The sequence below is a fragment of the Carlito syrichta genome, unplaced genomic scaffold (genome assembly GCF_000164805.1).
Source record: "Carlito syrichta isolate Samal-C Ts95f unplaced genomic scaffold, Tarsius_syrichta-2.0.1 Scaffold306975, whole genome shotgun sequence".
Lineage (NCBI taxonomy): Eukaryota > Metazoa > Chordata > Mammalia > Primates > Tarsiidae > Carlito > Carlito syrichta.
The window spans coordinates 174,209-193,845 of NW_007251071.1; the positions used below are offsets into that span (position 1 = coordinate 174,209).

At 34.5% G+C, this 19,637-nt stretch overlaps 1 protein-coding gene across 4 annotated transcripts in view; it reads left to right on the forward strand.

Moving 5' to 3' along the window:
* Positions 1–19,637, forward strand: part of SPAG6 (sperm associated antigen 6) — a 71,696-nt gene that overhangs the window by 32,573 nt on the left and 19,486 nt on the right. For all 4 annotated transcript variants that reach the window (XM_008063635.1, XM_008063637.2, XM_008063638.2 and 1 more), the window contains exons 4-7: positions 10,358–10,563; positions 11,434–11,607; positions 12,820–12,972; positions 15,407–15,598. In XM_008063635.1, the coding sequence (XP_008061826.1) occupies positions 10,358–10,563; positions 11,434–11,607; positions 12,820–12,972; positions 15,407–15,598 (725 nt within the window). The remainder of the gene's footprint in view (positions 1–10,357; positions 10,564–11,433; positions 11,608–12,819; positions 12,973–15,406; positions 15,599–19,637) is intronic.

The following is a 19,637-nucleotide window of genomic DNA, read 5'->3' on the forward strand; positions in this document are numbered from 1 at the left end:
GGCTCAGGCAATCCACTCACCTCAGCCTCCCAAAGGTGCAGGATTACAGGCTGAGCCACCAAGCCGAGCTGACCATTTCTTTATATCTCCTTTGATCTCACACTACAGTTTTACCAGCCAGTATGGTGGCCTGTAGTCACACGTGACTATTGCACACTTGAACTATGGCTAATGCATTTACTCAATTTAGTTATTAGAAAATGTTCAGGTATTGTTGGAACAACTTGGATATATTAATCTACTTTTTCAACTGTAAACTTTTTGAAATTTAAATACATATTGAACATTTTCAATGAAAACTGAACAGCTGAATTGAGACACTGTAAGTGCAAAATACATATTTAATTCCAAGACTTAGTATGAAAAAAACAATGTGAAATATCATTACATTAAAAAATATTCTTTGCATGTTGAAATTATATTTCAGATATATTGCATTAAAATATATTAACATTAATTTCACCTATCTTATTTTGCTTTTTAAATGTGGCTAATTTTAAGTTTTAAATTATATATGTGGGTTACATTTCTTTTGGCCAGCACTTACAACTGCTGTGTCTATACTATGTGAATTTTTTTTTTTTTTTTTTGAGTTGGAGTCTCACTCTGTCACCCAGGCTAGAGTGCAGTGGCATGCTCACAGCCACCTCAGCATCGACCTGCTGGACTCCAGCAATCCTTCTGCCTCAGCCTTCCGAGTAGCAGGAACTACAAGCACACACTACCACACCTGGCTATTTATTTTTTTATTTATTTATAAGAGACGAAGTTTCATCATGTTGCCCAGGCTGGTCTCGAACCCGCAGGCTCAGGCAATCCTTTCCTCGGCCTCCCAAAGTGCTGAGATTACAGGCTTGAGCCACTGCGCCTGCCCTTTGAATATTTGTTAATAGGCAATGTGGTAGTAATGCTGTGGTCTCAAAAAGTCATATGCAATATTTGTGTTTATTAATTCTAGTTTGTAGTAAGTTAAGGAAATGGAACTAAAATACCATTTGAAAAGAAGTTTCATGTGGTTTAATTTAAAAATATCAAGAGCCTCAAAAAATGCCACCATCCTTCCCCTCAGTAATTTCACTTCTGGGACCAGTAACAAGTAAATTCACACACACACACACATACACACACACACATGCATGTGTATGTATGTATGTATACATGTGGAGATGTATATCTATATGTGTGTGTATGACTGTGGTAGCCAGCCTCCCAGGTTCTGTGTCCTGGTATTCACACCCTTGTATAGTCCCCTTATAGCCCCCTCCTACATTATACCAGGACTGGTCTGTGTGACCAGCAGAATTCATGGTATGTCACTTTCTGAGAATAGGTTATAAAAGATCAGAGTTTGTATATTGGGCATTCTGTTTCTCTCGGGTCACTTTCTCTAAGGGAAGTCATTTACCATATCATGAGGATGCTTACGCAGCCTATGGAAAGGTCTATGTGGTGAAGAACTGAAGTTTCCAGCAGACAGCAAGAAATGAAGGCTTCCCAAGAACTACATGAGTGATCTTGGAATCAGATCACCCCCCAGTTGGGCCTTCAGATGACTGCAACTGCAGTTGACATTTGGATAGCAACTTCATGAGAGATTCTGGGCCAAAAGCACCCAGCTAAGCACTTCCTGGATTCCTGACTCACAGAAACTAAGAGAATATGTGATGTTGTTTTAAGCTGCCAAATTTGGGGTCATTTGTTACATAACAGTAAATAACTAATATGTAATCTGAATGCAGAAGTTCATTATACTTTGTAATAGCAAACAACAAAATCAAACCAAAAACGAATGAAATGTTCTAAAGTGGGAGACAGGTTAAGTAAATTATGGCACATGTACTCAGTGAGATATTAGGCAGCTGTTAAAAATGTTGGGTTAGTTCCATCCTCAGCAATAAAAGTAGAGAGTGGAAGCTCGTGAAGGGCTTCAAGGAACCAGTCAAGGGGAGTCACACCAAGAACAACTGATAAGAGACCACTTTTATAAAAACACGAAACAAACTTTTTAACCTACCAGTGCTTTATTTTTATTTCCTTATTCTGTTTTCTCTCTCCTTTGCCTGTTCCTGTAGAGAATTCTGTCAGAATACCTGTAGCCTTTTACTGTCCAGCCTTCTGCATTAGACTGAACTCCTTGGAAGCAGGGACTTCTTATTTAGGACTAGGCTGGAACAAAGAGTGAATATCAACAAAGTTTGAAAAATAACACATGCCTTTTCCATGTTTTTAAGCAGAATATAAAATTATAGGTAGAGTGAAACCGCAGCTGTGGTTGTAATGCCATATAAAGTGGAAAATAAATGAAAAGCTTCTAGATACAAAAAGCATGACTGTGTAAAGATCTAATTCCATTTACTTTAGTTGGTCATTTTCTTCTTTACAAGGGCACTCCAGGTCTTCTCTGTAGTTTTGCCTTATTCTATTCAGCTTAGTCTCAGCTGTTAAAAGTCAAATGCTAAATTGGTAAGGGGTGGGTGTTAAATGTCTTTACATTTCTGCAACATATTGTTTTCCAAGTCTTTATTTTTTTCTCCTAAGTTTTTCTTTCTCTGGTTTCCACTTCTCAGCTTGTTACCATGTTTTTATTGTTATTGTTTCTTTCTTTCTTTATTATTATTATTTTTTTTGAGTTGGGGGTGCCACACTGTCTCTCAGAATAGAGAGCAGTGGCATGATCATGGCTCGCCAGCAGCCTCAGACTCCTGGGCTCCTCATGCCTCAGCCTCAAGGGTAGCTGGGACTACTGGTGCACCACCATGCCTGGCTAATTTTTTGATTCTTTGTAGAGGTGGGGTCTCATTGTTTCCTAGACTGCTCTGAACTCCTAGGCTCAAGCAGTCCATTCGCCTTGGCCTCCCAAAGTGTGGGATTACAGATGTGAGCTACCACACCCAGTCATTACTATGTTTTGAAGCTGCTTTTTACTTGAGCCCTGTAAGAGCTTGCAGTACCTACCAGCTGATTGTAATTTCTTACTAAGCCCTATTACTCCAGATCAATGGCTTATTTGACTCACTTGACTTTGTAAAAGAAGCCAGAATTATTTCGTCTTTAAAACAAATGCATGTATGTTAACCCTTAAACTCTCAAACACTCAACCCATGTGCAGAGATAAAGCAGTGGCTCTGCATAGTGGGCGGAGAGAAGTGGGGTGGAAATGATGAAAGTAGGATAAATGACATTTGTGTGGCAGGGGAGAAATAAAAATCACTTGGGACTTTTAAATAATAATATGCAGATTCCCTCTTTGTGCTTTTCTCATTCCACTTGCAATTGGAGCTATCTCTCTGCTTGGAACTATAGCTACAGGTGAGTCACTGTTACCTACTGAGGGATGTTGTCACTCTGTGTTGGTGAAGAACAAAAGTTTCTGTGGTAGCAGCCTCCATGATGCCTGCCTCCTATTATTCATTTGCTGTGAGTTGCCTTCCCCACTGTACTAATAGTTCTAACTGAAGTTTTGGTGTGTCACTTCAAGCGTAGATTATGATGCCTTTGTCTTTTGGACCACTCACTTTGGAGGAGGCATCATCATGAGCAGCCTACCGAGAGGCCCACATGGCAAGGAACTGAAGGCTCCTGCTAACACTCCCTGAGTGTGCTTAGAAGCAAATCCTCAGATGACAGGCCCTAGCTGACACCTTGATTGTAGCCTGATGAGACATCCTGAGCTTGAATCGCTCAGCTAATCTGCTCCCAGATTCCTGACTTACAGAAACTATGTGATAGTAGATATTTGCAGTATTAAGCTGCTAAATTTGATGTATTTGTTACATAACAGTAGATAAGACTAAGCCAGTTTTATTTAATTTTATTTTTTATTTCTGTTTTCTTTTTTTTTTTTGAGTTGGAGTCTCACTCTGTCGCCCAGGCTGGAGTGCAGTGGCCGCTCCCGGCCACCGCAGCCTTGACCTGCTGGGCTCCGGCCATCCTTCCGCCTCAGCCTTCCAAGTACCCGGAACTACAGGCGCGCGCTACCATGCCCGGCTGATTTTTTTGATTTATTGTAGAGATGAGGTCTCGCCTAGTTGCCCAGGCTGGTAAATAGATGGGTTAGACCAAAAATGAAACAAATTTATTTTACTTTGAAAGTGTTATTACTAAATCATACTGGAGTATGACCAGTTAAGTAACCAACTTTGTTAATTGCAGCACCATATTTGTTATTATAATTTCTCCAATCAGGAAAAGTTTGGTTGAATGGGATGATTGATTATTATTAACATAAGATTAACATAACAAATGGTAACCAATTTTAAATATAGTTTTTTAACCTGCTTTATTTCAAAAAGATTTTGAAGTTATGTAACTATATATTTTTATAACCTGATGCAAAGCCCAGCTTATCTTTAAACTGATAAATAGGGCCACCTAGGTGCAAAGAAATGATTGATTCATGACTTTCTTGTATTTTTTAATGAAACAAATAAAATATAACTTTTGTAGAATTTAGAAACAGTTAAAAGTAGTGTTTGAAAAAAAATTAAAAAGCAATAAAGTTAAGACATTCGATTTTCCAAAAGGGTGTTTGAATGAATATGCTGGATACATATTTTTTCTTTTTTCCTCTTTTGGAGAACCTCTTCATTTTGTATTTTGTGAATTCTCATGATCACTTAAGTTTGCTCTAAATATTTTCTCTTACATCTCCATTATGAGCTGAAAAAACAGGAATATCATAATATACATTTAGATTAAGCCTTTTTGGTGGGCCAGTTTTTAGGTTTTCATCAATTTCTTTGAATTCTCTGAATTTCTTATGTAACCACTATAGTAGTTCTTCCTTTATGTTCCTAAACATAACTTCAATAATTAAAAGTAAAAAGAACATCACTTTTTTGTACCCAGCAGCCCACTACAGGTTGTTTTAGAGGGTGGAAGTTTCAAGCCTCAGGTGGTAAAATGGTGGTTCAGGTTGTAGCAGGCCCACAGACAGATGTGTTTTATTTGGCCAGCACTATATTGTCTCACACAATGTTCTTAAAAAAACAAAAAACAAAAAAAAGTTGCCAACACTTAAAAATGAGCAATTTCATATTTAAGAAAAAAAAAAAGGTCTGACAATAGCAGGCCTATATTCCTACATGGCAACACTGGGCTGAAGCTAAGAAAATGCTTCCCCTTATAAATGATGCCTAGACTTTTCCATTTCACTACTACCCTCTGATTTTACTAATTTTAGTTACTTGCGTGGACCCTGTGGATATTTGAGTTTACCATTTCTGATCTAAATAGACATTTCTGATCTAGCTGTGACATAATTAAGAAGAGGGGTTTAGACCACTGTGGGCACTATGAAAGCAAAATCACTTTTGCCTGATTTACCTAGTAACAATCATGTCTGTTCTATGCTGATGGGCATTCCTGTCTGCTCTCTTCTGGTCAACATAGAGTTATTCTAACGTTCCATTTATCCAGTTTTAGACAGTTCTAATTTTATGAATGTTGTTTATCTTAAAAGTTCTCCCTTTTATTTAGTTCTCTTTTTGTTTTAAATTTAAATGTAAAGTTGTACTGAGGTTTTTGATTATTCTAAGTTGAAGATTTTTATCCATTTAAATTGTTAACACTTCATATCATCAGTTACCAAGAAATCACTGCAAGTTCAGTTCAGCCTTTATTTAGTTAAGAGAAAACCAAAACAAAAACAGCATAGGATGAAATTCATAAAAAATTGCAACTATGTGAGAAGCAAAGACTCGTCACCCCAAGTTTTCATGTTGTTACTAATTTTAAAAATTGTATGCTCGTAAGCTACATAAATGTTGTTGGAAAAAACTGGAAAAACAGAAAGAGAAGTGTGATGACACTCCCTCCTCCTCTTGCCACAATCCCATAGAGTAGGCTGCCTTAGTTCCTGCACTCAACAATGAGCTCTTCATGAGGCTGAATAGAACTAGTTATTCCTTCACTGAAAACAGCCAATCATCAAATTTGGGGACTGTACATTCAGTTGTTTAGATGTATGCAATAAATAGCCTTAACTATCTGTGAATAAGGAAGGTGCTATTGGCTAATCATAATTTCTCTGATAATTTTCAGTCTAAAAAATAATTAAAAATGAATAACCCCTAACTTGTAAAAAATGTAATATATTTAATAAGAGCATGAATTAAGACAGCAGGGAAAGTGTGAAAAAATAAATGAATACTGTTTCTAGTGTATATTAGTAATTCTTTGAAGAATAATTACATACTCTTTTCTAATATTTTAAGGAGACATACATTCCACCATTTTTTAAAGTAAGAAAATTTCTGCTATGTTGAGAAATAAGCTAAAAATTTTATATTTGTTTTTTCTTTGTAACAGCAGTGTTCATGCAGTTAACTACAGCCGTAGCTATATGTATGGACAAGAGATATGTATATATATATAATATATATATCAGCAATCCTGTATAAATGCTGTTAGTATGTTGGTATAACATGCAGTCTTTTTTCTTTGTATTTTTAGACATTTTAAATCTTGCCTGATATGTAACACTATATGATTATGTTGCATGTTACTGCATACTAGAAGATGTGTATATATATGTATGTAAATTTTACTAGTCCCTTCTGTAGTCTGAAGAAAGAGAAGATATATTTTAAAAAATAATTTTGAGGATTCACTTAAAATTTAAAATGAGGCAAAAATATTTTCAGGTATTGAAGATAAATTTCTTGGCTCACTATGGTTTTTGGGTCAGTCTTTTATGAGCATCTAAAGTCTGTACATATCTGTGCAATCTTTTATTTCATAAGTATGATTATTGAACATCTAAAAAATTCATTTCCAAATTAGAGTTTAAAAATTAATTCTGAGATTTCTCTATAGGAAGTGATTTTTAGATGTGCAGAATTTTGTATGTGTTTTAGTTATTACTGCTTTTTTTAAAAGTAGAAAAATAAAGACAAAAAGAAGAGAGAAGACAGAAGTAAGGTGAGAGGCACTTCCTGAAACAACATCCCTATATACCTTTTCCCTGAACATTCCACATACTTAACTCCTGGCTGTGCTCTGTACTTGTAGTGCTCTGTTCATGTCTTCACCCTGAGCAGAGTCTTCTAGAACAGAACAATGCTTTATTCTGCTTCCCCAAGATATAACCATATCTTACTATGTAGCACATAGTAAGCAACTAATGAACACTCAATAAGGGAAGGAGAAGAGGAGAATATGTGCATACACCAAGCACGAGGAAGAATTATATCAGGATGTTTTTAGCTGTAGTTATAAAATATCAACTACATGTGGCTTAAACAATAAGGACATTTTTTATTTTACATCAGAGTTGGGGCAGTTCCAAGTTTGTTATGCAGCTGAACAGTGTCATGGAAGACCCAGATGTTTTTCATTTTTGTACTCAGCCATCCTCAGCATATTGGTGATTTCTTCCATTATAGTTGCAAGATGAATGTAGGAGTTCCAGATGTTATTTGCAGACATGACCATGTCCAACAAAGAAGAGGCGGTGTTTTCTCCTGTGTATCTTAGTTTATTACAGAGGAAAGCCTTGCACAGTTGCTTCCAGCAGACTTTCACTCAGGTCCCATTGGCTAGGATTGGTTTATAAACTTATGCCCTAGCTGACAAAGGCTACTGGGTAGTCACTATCAGTGACTGGCACAGAAACACCAGAGAAAGCAATAAAAGGAAAAAGGAGAAAGATAGGTTGTAGAAACAAGAGTAATGAATGATGAAATATTATGTAGTATGTGTAATATAGTATGTTGTACATTATTTAGGCCTAGTACATTCTGCCCTGTATATATACTATCTTTTATCTAATGTATGTATGAAGCTAGTAGAGCGGTATTATTTTTAAGTGACAATGTGTACACTCAAGAGTAGATCCTGGTTTTATAGGATCCTATACACTTGAAGATGTAAAGTATATGAAATTGTAAGTATAAAATTAGAAACTTCATTACCAAATAAACTAAGATACACAGGAGAAAACAAATTTTTCTCTAGTGCCATCCCCAGGCTTCCCCATATTTAACATCACTGCTCCAGAGAGAATAGAAAACAGCTTAGGATGAGACTGGGTTACAAGTCAGAAGAATAGAATTTACTTTATATTTATTTTTTTAAAAATTAGAGACAGTGTCTTGCTCTGTCACCCAGGCTGGAGTATGGTGATGCAATCCTAGCTCACTATAGCCTTGAATTCCTGGGCTCAAGCCATCCTCCTGCCTCAGCTTCTCTCCTGAGTAGTTGGGACTACAAGCATGTACCACCATGCCCAGCTAATTTTTAAAAGCTTTTTTGTAGAGGTGGGAGGGTCTCACGATGTTGCCTAGGCTGGTGTCAAACTCCTTCCTCAAGTGATCCTCCTGCCTCAGCCTCCCAAAGTGCTGGCTTTACAGACATGAGCCACAGTGCCTGGCCAGAATTTATTGTAAACATTATAGTATTCTGGGGAAGGAGGACATGGCACTCTAATAATTATTAAAGGAAAAGATAAATGTATGGGAATTATAAAGATATCGATGTAGATGGTTTTAAACAAGAACTTTGAGTTTTTATTAATAGTATTTTTAAATAGTTGTAGTTTATTGAATATTCTTTACTCTGAGGAGCTGTGTATAAAAGTGAAAATACTTGAGTAGAAAAATTAATCCTTTTACTTTCTCAAAAACAAAATGTTCAGCCCATTATGTATATATAATTATATATATATATATATATATATATAATGGGTTGAACATGATATATATATATGTCAGGTGTGTTTACATAGATACATATAAAGTTTATTACAATAGGACACCTGTATAATTTGTATTGATTTCTTAAGTAACATGTTAATTAAAATATTTTCTTCCCATTTCTTTGGGTAGGTGTAGGGATAGGATGGGGAGAGAGAAAAACAGTGATCACCTGTTTCACCTGCTGTTTTGTTGGTTTCCAGGCTATTGCAGTAGCATCCCAGAGACTGCTTCTGAGGAACCTGTTACATTGCTAGCTTGATACTTCAGTCTGTTGCTCCCATTGACTTCTTTTTTTAAAATCATTTTCCTCTTATCCCTGGTTCTTACGATTACATACGAACTTCCCATTGTATATCATTTCACACTAGATTTTAAAAATTGAAACATATATTTGCCTAGGCATGTGGTGTTAATTTGCAGAAGTGTATCATGAGTGCCAGAGTTGAATGAGCCTGGCACACAGTAGCCTTCTGTTAATACTTATTTAATTAAATAATGAATGAATCATTCATATAATATTGAGACATCTAAGATAATTATATAATTTAAGGGAAACAAATATTGGACACTAATCTGTGTTTGCTAACATTATTTTTTAAGAAAAATGTGACACTACCAAAATTTTTAAAAAATCAAACACTATATTTTTCAAATTAAAGACCTTAAACTATATGCTGATAGATAACTTGACAATTAATATATTCATATATTGCTAAGGCAATACAAATCTGGGAAAATAAGGACATAATTAGAAAGGAAGAGATTATAGAAATGAGTGTATGTGATTCAGTATATGTGATTCGGCCATGAATACAATGAGAATAGAATCTGTATGTGTGGTGCTTTATGCTTTTCAAAAGGCATTTTTTACTTATATATTACATGGATCTGCCTGCCTGTCTGCCATTATCCATTATTTAAAATGTGTTCCTTTTATAGCTGTTATTCTTGGACACACAAGTAAATCAACACGTTGTGTATTCAAAAGATATATACTTGATTTCTGACTTGTGACATGGTTAAGATAAATTTATTCCTTTAAGCATTAGCATTTACATATAAAAAAGTATATTGATAGTTGTAGATCTCATTTTTGAAGGTATTTTTACATGTACAATGAAAATACAGCTTTTTATTTTGCATTAAGTTTTTTAAAAGATCTTTTAAAAGTACTACAAGATAAAAGAATTTAAAAATCGACATTATTGGCACAAGATTCATGTTAATGTTTACTCACATAAATAGCACAAAATACTGCCTAATTAGTGTGGTTGGTAAATTTTTGGTACTTTAATTTTCTCTGTTATTGTAAACCATGCATAAAATGCTTGCCTATTGAGAAGGGCAGAATTGTCAGAGCTTAAACAGCTGACATCTGCTTACTCTCTTAAAAAAAAAAAAAAAGAATAACAAGCCATTTCAGCCTAATCTACCTCAAATGTGTTCATGTAAATGGAGGTCCATCTATTGACCTGTATTCTTTTCAGCTCAGGATTGGTCCACATGGTTTATAAAACCAGGAAGCCTGATTTGAAATGCAGATGTCGAGAGAGTGAAGTATACCCTCCCCTTTTTTCTTTGCTGTATCTGTCAGGGTGAAAAATGGCTTGCACAAGGGTCAGTCACCCATACTCACTTAATTACTTTTCTTGGACCCACAGAACTGTCACAAGCTGTGGTGGATGCGGGAGCTGTTCCTCTTTTAGTACTTTGTATCCAGGAGCCAGAAATTGCTTTGAAAAGGATTGCTGCTTCGGCCCTCAGTGATATTTCAAAGCATTCTCCAGAGTTAGCACAGACAGTAGTGGATGCAGGAGCTATTGCTCACTTAGCCCAGATGATCCTCAACCCTGATGCTAAATTGAAGGTATTTGAAAGTAAGGTTGAAAAACAAACAAACCAACTTTCTTATAATGTAAGAAAATAAGAAACATATACATATGAATATTTCACATCTAAAAATAATTAGCAAATTATCATTGAAAACAGATATGAATATATTGTGTATTTGGTCTTTTAATATGTAAAAATAATGCTGTAAAGATTAGACAATAAAGATGTGATTGGGAAAACTAATGTGCAATGTTGAAGATTACATGTAACATCAGTGTTAACATTAATAATTAAGGAATCACATGATAATCAAATCTCAGGTTTGAAAGGGACCTAAAATTTTTTTTCTAGCCCATAATTTAAGTTTCTTATAAAAATTGCCATATTAATATTAGTATTTTTATGGCTTTCAGAAATCTGATTTTTAGTTAATGGCCACCAATTATAAATTATTCCAATTTCTGTAAAAATATTATAATATTCTGTAAAGTTTAAAAATTATTAATGTTAACTAAGAAATGCAAAGTTTTTTGAAGTGGTATCAGCATCATGCTGCAAATAAGTTGTTAGTTCTGCTTGATCATTTTTGTACTAAATTATCACATGTGTCATAAATTAATACTTTGAGAATTGCATTTTTAAAAAATGGTCTTCATTCAGAGGTCATATTATTTAATCGTCGGCAATAGAGTTTTAAAATAGTAGAGAACTAATGTGGAAATTAGCAAATTTTAAAAACTTGAGCATAAGATTAAAATGTGAATGTTTCAAGATTCACAAATCGTTAGATACGTAATTTTTTCCCTTTCATAAAGGAATTTGCATATGTATAAACCTGTTCAAATTACACCTGAACTCTGTAGTGGGTGTTGCATAATGTTCTATTTTGTTTTTTGCTTAACAGTGCCAGGTTCTTCTGGCTCTCAGTCAGGTTGCAAAACATTCTGTGGACCTGGCAGAAATGGTCGTTGAAGCCGAGATTTTTCCAGTTGTACTTACCTGTCTGAAGGACAAAGATGAATATGTGAAGAAAAATGCTTCTACTTTAATTAGAGAGATTGCTAAACATACACCTGAGGTAAAAAAAAAAAAAAATGGCTTCATGTTACAATAATATGTAGTAGTTAGTTTTAGTTTTTCAATAAAACTGTAGAACCAAGGGGTTGTACATGATCTGGTTAGGTCAGGATTTTTTCATCCTCTGCGCTATGCTTGACATTTTGAACTAGGCAATTCTTTGTTGTGGTAAGCTCTCCTATATATTGGAGAATGGATGTTTAGCAGCATCCCTGGCCTCTGCCCACTAGATGCCAGCAGCACCCATACCCCCCAAGTGGTGACAATCAAAAACATTTCCATACATTGCCAATTTTCCTCAGGGGGCAAAATTGCCCCCAGTTGAGAATACTGGGTTATGTTAATGGACTTTCAGTTTGAAATCGCAGTTTCTAATAATTTCCAGCTTTCTATCCTAGGCTGTGGGGAAAGCAGAACTTTGTCATCCTTACCATTTTGTGTCAGTTGGGAGTAGTGAAAATGAGTAGAGAGACCACAAAGGTCCCCTGGCCTAGTGTGATCGCCCCAGCAGTTGCTCTTGTGTGGCGATCTCCTGCTCTGAGTTCTTAGATGGGAAAGAAGAGACAGAGCAGGTTTGTGTTGATCTTGAAGTTGTATTATTTTTCTGTGTATATTTTGACTAATCAATTTTCATTTCATTAATCTTTCAGTTCTCATTCTTTGTGTGACCTAACATCTTTATTTGGTTGAGATTTTTGAAAATTGAAGTGCACTCAGCTAGTAATCATTACTAGCAAAGGTGGGATAATTAGGTTAGGATATTTCAAGTCTGACATTGTCTTTCGGCATTCAGTGATTAATCTGCTTCATGCTCACCCATTGTGATTGGGGTTTTCAGTACTTAGCTAGTTATGAACTAGCCCTAGGCTTAGTGTCTAGGTAAGGAATTTTGACATCCATTATAATAGGGATAAAAGTTGTGCCATCGATGCATGAAAAATTGTAGTAGTGGTACTTTCTGAAGGGTCACCATAAGGATGTTACTGGGATTTCCACAGAATAAAGCTCTTCACAGTGAGTATATTATGCATTTGAAATAGGATTATTATGCTTGTATATTTTCAAAATAAATATTGTAATTTCACTAAATGATATTTTTATTTTTCCAGTTGTCTTTAGGTCCTAAATAAAGTGTGACAATACTTAACTGACATTTAAAAATCACCTTATGCTTTCTAGTCTTGATTATCTAGCTGTCATTCATTTCTTTTAGCTTTCACAGCTGATAGTTAATGCAGGAGGAGTTGCTGCTGTGATTGATTGTATCGGGTCCTGCAAAGGGAATATAAGGCTGCCCGGCATCATGATGCTTGGTTATGTGGCGGCCCATTCTGAGAACCTCGCAATGGCAGTGATCATTTCCAAGGTTCGTTCTTGCTTCCTTTCCTTTTAGTTATTGCAGTAAGATATGCTGAGACAAAACCACAGATTAATCAATCTCTCCTACAGAATATGAAATATAACTAACTGGAGCAAAAGAATTATCTGAAAAAAATTTTGACTGTTTCAATGCTTATTAATAAGTTTTCTAAAGCAACCCTTAAAGTGAGGTTTAGGTTATGGGAAGTTTAAAGTTTTACACAATGTTTAATATCTTTAGAGTATTAGTATTATCTGCATTTAAATCTTAAGTTTATTTGTGTTTTGATTAATTGTACATATTTATAAACACGTAAAACATACTTTGTTAAAAAAAAAACTATTATAAATGATATATCCAGTAGTCATTTTCACTATTCTCAAAGGTCTATATATTCCTCCCTTTCCAGTCACTTGGATAGGAGATAGCAATGGCTAGGACATCCCTTTTCATCCACCTCAGCTTTCCTGAACTAATTTCTCTTATTAGATGTAGGCAATTCAGAGCACATGTCACATAGCAATTTTGTTTCCTTGCTCTAGGGATTTTGCTTTACCTCAATTCACAACTTTGTATGAACCCACTGTATAGTACAACCCCAGCACATAGTAGGTGCTCACAACATTTGTGCTGATGAATAAATATTGATCTCTGGGAGAACACTTCAAAGACTATGTGCTTACAGTGTGTGGTGACCCTCTGGGGTATGGATTTCTTATCAGCATAGAAAACCTGCTGCTGTATGTTAAACAGAAATGTGGATTTTTTTTTTATCCCTTGCTAATCCTCAGAATAAAAAGGAGCCTCAGATCTTTATTTTCTACCTATTTCATGATAATTCTTTGCTATATTCCCATTTATCCTGCTCTTTTCCTTTTGTTCTTCTATGACCACAGGCTGTGATAATGACTAGAGTAGTAGTGGTACTTTCTGAAGGGTCACCATAAGGATGTTACTGGGATTTTGATCCTTGGTTCTTTTGTGGATAGTCAGAATGCTTCTGCATAGGAAAAATGATGAAAAAAGCAATTGCTTTTGCTTCCTACATGTCTTCCTCAAATGAACCAGGAAGCCTTCCCCTTCTTTGGTCCAGGGTTGTGGTTGGCCTCTCCCACCTGGTTTGTTTTTCAGTTAGTAGGAGATCAAGGTGGCTACAGAAGTTTCAGGCTAACCATGCACTAGCACTCTCTCCTTTTCCTGTGTGGTACTGTAGAGACTAACACTTATACCTTACATTTAAATAATACTTTAATTTTTGAAGCACATTTATGTTCCTTGTCTGGTTTATTATTCATAAACAGCTGAGGCTAGCAAATCAGAGCTTTGAGGATGGGGAGGAGGTACGATCTTTTCTTCCTGCTTCTTTAATCTTATTATGCTATGTTCTGGAAGTATGGGCTTTCTGGAAAGTTGTTTCATTCTGAAGACAGATCTGACCTTTGTATTGACAGACATACATTTTTTAGTTGCAGGAAATCCTGAAGCCAATGAATAAATATGGCAGGTCTCTTCAGGAAATTGGTCTTATTAACCAAATTAAAAGGTGGAAGAAAAAAGTATATATGACAATTTTGGCCTTTACTATGGTAGCATGATCATATGATACTAGTTTTTGTGGTACTAAATTTAAGATGATTACTATAATCTCAAATTTGTTAGAAAATTATGGCTATACAGAATCTGGAATTATAATTTGATCTGGTTATTTGATTCTTCCTTGGGTATACAAATTGTAATGTATGAGATTCTTTAGTTAATCCTATTTTTAATATTTAGATAAAATTGGAGCCTAAGATGCAAAATGTAAGAAAGCACAGGCTATCTGTGTAACAAAAGTAATTATTTCTACTTTGACATTCAATCATGTTAAAATGGGCAAAACTGTAATTTAAATGTTGACCAAAATTAATAGAAAATTATGTATGTACTGTTTCAGGAAAGGTATTAGTGAATATATTTCACTTAAATGGCACTTAGATAGGATTCTTACTCATTTATTTGATTTTCTATCTATAGTAGTTGTTTTGTTCTCAGATGTATTACACTTGGTGAAAAGACAATTTCTTTAAAGAAACTTTCCTTAACAAAGAAAAATAAAATATTTTAAAATCCTAAACATTTTTATCTTGTCACAGTGTAATCTGGCTTTGCCTACTTCCTAGTCTGTGACATCTGTTGTTTGGTTAAATACCTCTCTATTTGGAAAGGGAAGTAGAGATATTCTTATTTTAGTTGGGTTGTTACAGATAATTAAGGTAATTTATTTCTAGTTATTTATTGACTTAAGAAATGGCAGCCCCTGTGATGTGCTCATTTATTGAACTGTTTAGGAAAAAAAGAATCAAGGCTGAAATGATTGCTTCTAATGTTTGGGAGACATGGAAGACTCTTTAATCCTATTCTAGATTCATAACACTTGCTCTTTTGATCAACACTGCAGGGTGTACCCCAGTTGTCAGTCTGCTTGTCAGAAGAACCAGAAGATCATATTAAGGCTGCTGCTGCTTGGGCCTTAGGACAGTTAGGGAGACACACTCCTGAACATGCAAGGGCTGTTGCAGTCGCAAATACTTTGCCAGTTCTTCTTTCTTTGTATATGTCACCAGAAAGCTCTGAGGATCTTCAAGTAAAAGTAAGTGCTTAATTCTTAACCATTTTATGGATATTTGTTAGATTTTGACTCATTTTTAAAAATATGTAATTGAAAATATTTTAATTTGCATTATGGACAATATTGCTTTTATAAGTCAAAAAACATAAACTTAGAAGAATTGAGGTCACTCGTCTTTAAAAATGGGTAACCCTTGTCTCTAAACATTAGTGATAGATTTTAAAGAAAGCTCTCTAAGGTACAAAGTTGTTTGTAAATTGAATACCTGGTTATTGCATTCTACATTCCTGTTGACTTTTCTTATGAAATAGGAATAGAAGAATAATAGACTTATTGAGTTGGAATTTGCTGGAGAAATAGACTTATTGAGTTGGAATTTGCTGGAATTTTTACATTAAAAAACTGAGTCCAAAATAATTTAGGGTACTTTTCAAAGGTACTAGTCAGAAGGTATTCCTGAGGTCTTAATTTACCTCCTTTAACTCCATGGATGCCTGATTTTTGCTTATATGCCTTGTATTTTGTTCCTTTAAAAAAAAAAAAGTTGTCCATAAGATTCACTAAATTAAGCATTTTAAATCATGCATTTTTAAAAGGCAGATTTTCTGAAACAAGTATTATTAAGATACCAAATGATTCCAAAACCATGAATATGAAGTAGGATGGATTGTTTAATAATTTTAGAATTTAAAAGAAAAAATGTTTCCCAGCATAGTTTTTATTAGGAAAACATATAACTTTTTGGAAGCAGCTTGAAGAATTGACTTGTATTGAGGGAAGTTCACAGAAAAGACAATTCAAAATAAAATTAACAACAGTAAATCAAATTACACTTAAATTTTAATACAGTAAACTAACAAGTGTGAAAACACATTTGCTGAAACATAACTTTAAATGGTATAATGAGGAAGGGAAATTTACTTGAATTACCTACTTGAGGGACTCAAAGTTTATATATAGTGAATATTTGACTTACACATTTTATAAGAGTGAGTTTATATATGTTTGGTTATGTTTATATGTTAGTTTTCCACAAATTCATTGAGGTAAGGTAATTTCTAAGGTTAACATTTTTTCAATTTGTGTAAGTCTTTCAAGCAACAATTTAATAGATTTAGAACTTCCCTCATGTCTCCAATGATTTACATATGTAAAATTTTAACCTGTATATGTGATCTTCTTTTGGTCTCATTTTTCTTTAACCCATTATCACGATTGTCTTTGTTTCCCTCCTCTCCCCCAAGCTTTCTGGGACTTCTAATCCCCCTCCTCTTGATTCTAGTGATCCCATGGCTCTTGGCCTCCTCTATAGGCACAAATTATAACCAGGTTATAACAGTATCTATTAAATAAGAGATTATTAACAGATAAATATTTAATATTTTTAAAATAATCTCTATCTTTTCAGATTCCTACATTCAACAACTTTTATTTTTGTTTAAGTTTTGGAAGTAAAGTAAAGGAATACATGAGCTAGAGCATAAATCATTAATCATGTACTCAGTATTAATTATAGCTTGAGAAACCCTTGCAAATAGTCCCTTAGATAGCACTGTATACTTTTATATACTACAAGTTTATATAACTTGGTTTTTAATGAGGTATTGTGTTATATTGTTTACATACCATTGGAGTAAAATAAATTTGAAAACTTCATTTTTTGAAGCAAGATAACTTGTGAGTTTTAGTTTCACAAAGATGTTTTATTAACTAATAGAAATTGACTTCCTTCTGCCTATAATTGATATAATATTTACTTTCAGGAAATATCTCAAACAGTAAGCTTAAAAGTGTGATCTTTATCTATCATTATCCTATCAGCAATCTTTCAAGGCTTCAAGTCCATCTGAGTATTTTCTTATCACAGGGACTCAATCATTCTTTTTTTTCTCCCAGAGCCTCTTGAATTTTATTAGTCATTGTTTTAAAGGCTTTAGAATAAAAGTCCTTTCAAGCCTGTTTGATTTGACACTGTCTCAGTAGGGAAAAGTGTATTCAGGAGCATTAAGAACTGTATAGTGGCATCTCTCATCTCCGTGGCAGCTTTCAAATTATAAGGCAATGGTGAAGTTCATTTTGTCCCAAAGGCATGTCACCATCTGTAAGCATTCTCTAATTGGTTCCTACCCAGGGAACCAATGAGCAGCCTTTTGGAATTTCTCTCATGTTTGCTTTGGAGAAATGTTTACTCATAACCTTTGTTCATTTTACATTGGATTACTTATCTTTTTATTATTGAGTTTTAGGAGTTCTTTGTATATTCTGGATATAAGTTTTTTTAAAATCAAATGTATGATTTGCAAGTCTTTTCTCCCACTCTGTGGGTTGTCTTACTGTTTGCTCCCATGTTATTCCAAATACCTTAATAAAAATGAAAAAACACCACACATTTTTTAATCTAATAAACTTACCTACATATTGAAAATGTTTAAGAAATTACATTTTTATTTGTTTTGAGTTAGGGACATCATATTGAAATGTTCTAGCTTGGCTTGGCATTTGTATCAGTTCATTCTGTTTATTTATAAAACTATTTGTAAGATATTAAATTATTGTGTTCTTATGGTCATCATGGTTTTCTCCCATCATTATTTTAGCAGCTATTGAGACATAATTCCCATACCATACCCATTTAAAGCATACTATTAAATAGTTTTTGGCATATTTACAGAATTGTGAAACCATTGCCACAATCTAATTTTAGAATATTTTTATTCCCCACAAAAGGAATGCTGTGCCCATTAGCTGCAACTCCATAGCCCCTCTGCCTAGCCCAGGCAGCCATTAATTTACTTTCTGTCTCTGTGGATTTGCATCTTCTGGACATTTCATTTAAATGGAGTCATACATATATAGCTTTTGTGTCTGACTTTTTTACTACTTAGTCTGAGTTTCACAGTTCCTCCATGTTGTAGCATATATCAGACTTTTGTTCTTTTTGGTTGCCAAATAATATTTCATTGTATTAATATGTCACATTTTATTTATCCATTCGTCAGTTAATTGGCATAGGATTATTTTCACTCTTGACTATTATGAATAAACTGCTATAAGCATTATTGTGCAAGTTTTTGTGTGGATGTATGTTTTCATTTCTCTTGGGTATATACCTAGGGTGAAATTGCTGGATCAATGGGTAATTCTGTTCAACATTTTGAGAAACTGCCAAACTGTCTTCCAGTGTACCACCATAAAAGTATGAGGTTTCCAATTTTTTCATATCCTTGCCAATTCTTGTTATGAGCTTTATTTTTTGTTATAGTGAGTTTAAATTAGTATCTCATTGTGACTTTGATCTCATTTGTCTAATGGTCAATGATGTTGAAAATCTTTTCATATGTTTATTGGCCATTCATGTATCTTCTTTGGAGAAATGGCTGTTCAGACCCTTTACTCATTTTAAGTTCGGTAATTTATTTTTTTATTATTGTGCCATAAGAGTTATTTGTGTATTTTAGATATAAGTTCTTATCAGATGTATGATTTGCAAATATTTTCTCCCATTCTATAAGTTGTCATATTACTTTCTTGATGGTATTTTTTGCAACATAAAAGTTTTAAATTTTTTTTTTTTTGAGTTGGAGTCTCACTCTGTCACCCAAACTGGAGTGTAGTAGCCGCTCCCGGTTACCGCAGCCTCGAACTGCTGGGCTCTGGCGATCCTCCCGCCTCAGCCTTCCAAGTAGCTGGAATTACAGGCATGTGCTACCACGCCCAGCTGATTTTTTGATTTATTGTAGAGATAAGGTCTCGCTGCCCAGGCGGGTCTCGAACCTGCGGGCTCAGGCAATCCACTCACCTCAGCCTCCCGAAGCGCGGAATTACAGGCTGAGCCACTGAGCCCGGCTAAAAGTTTTAAATTTTAATGAAATTCAATGTATCTATCTTTGTTGTTGTTGTAGCATGTGCTTTTGTTGTATCTAAGAAGGTTTTGCCTAACCCAAGGTCATAAATATTTATTCTTGTGTCCTCCCTCGTTTTAATAACTGTAACTCCTCTTTGAATGAGAATGCTTTCACAACAAAAATAACTTTCTGATAAGGCTTTTTTAAAAAATTTA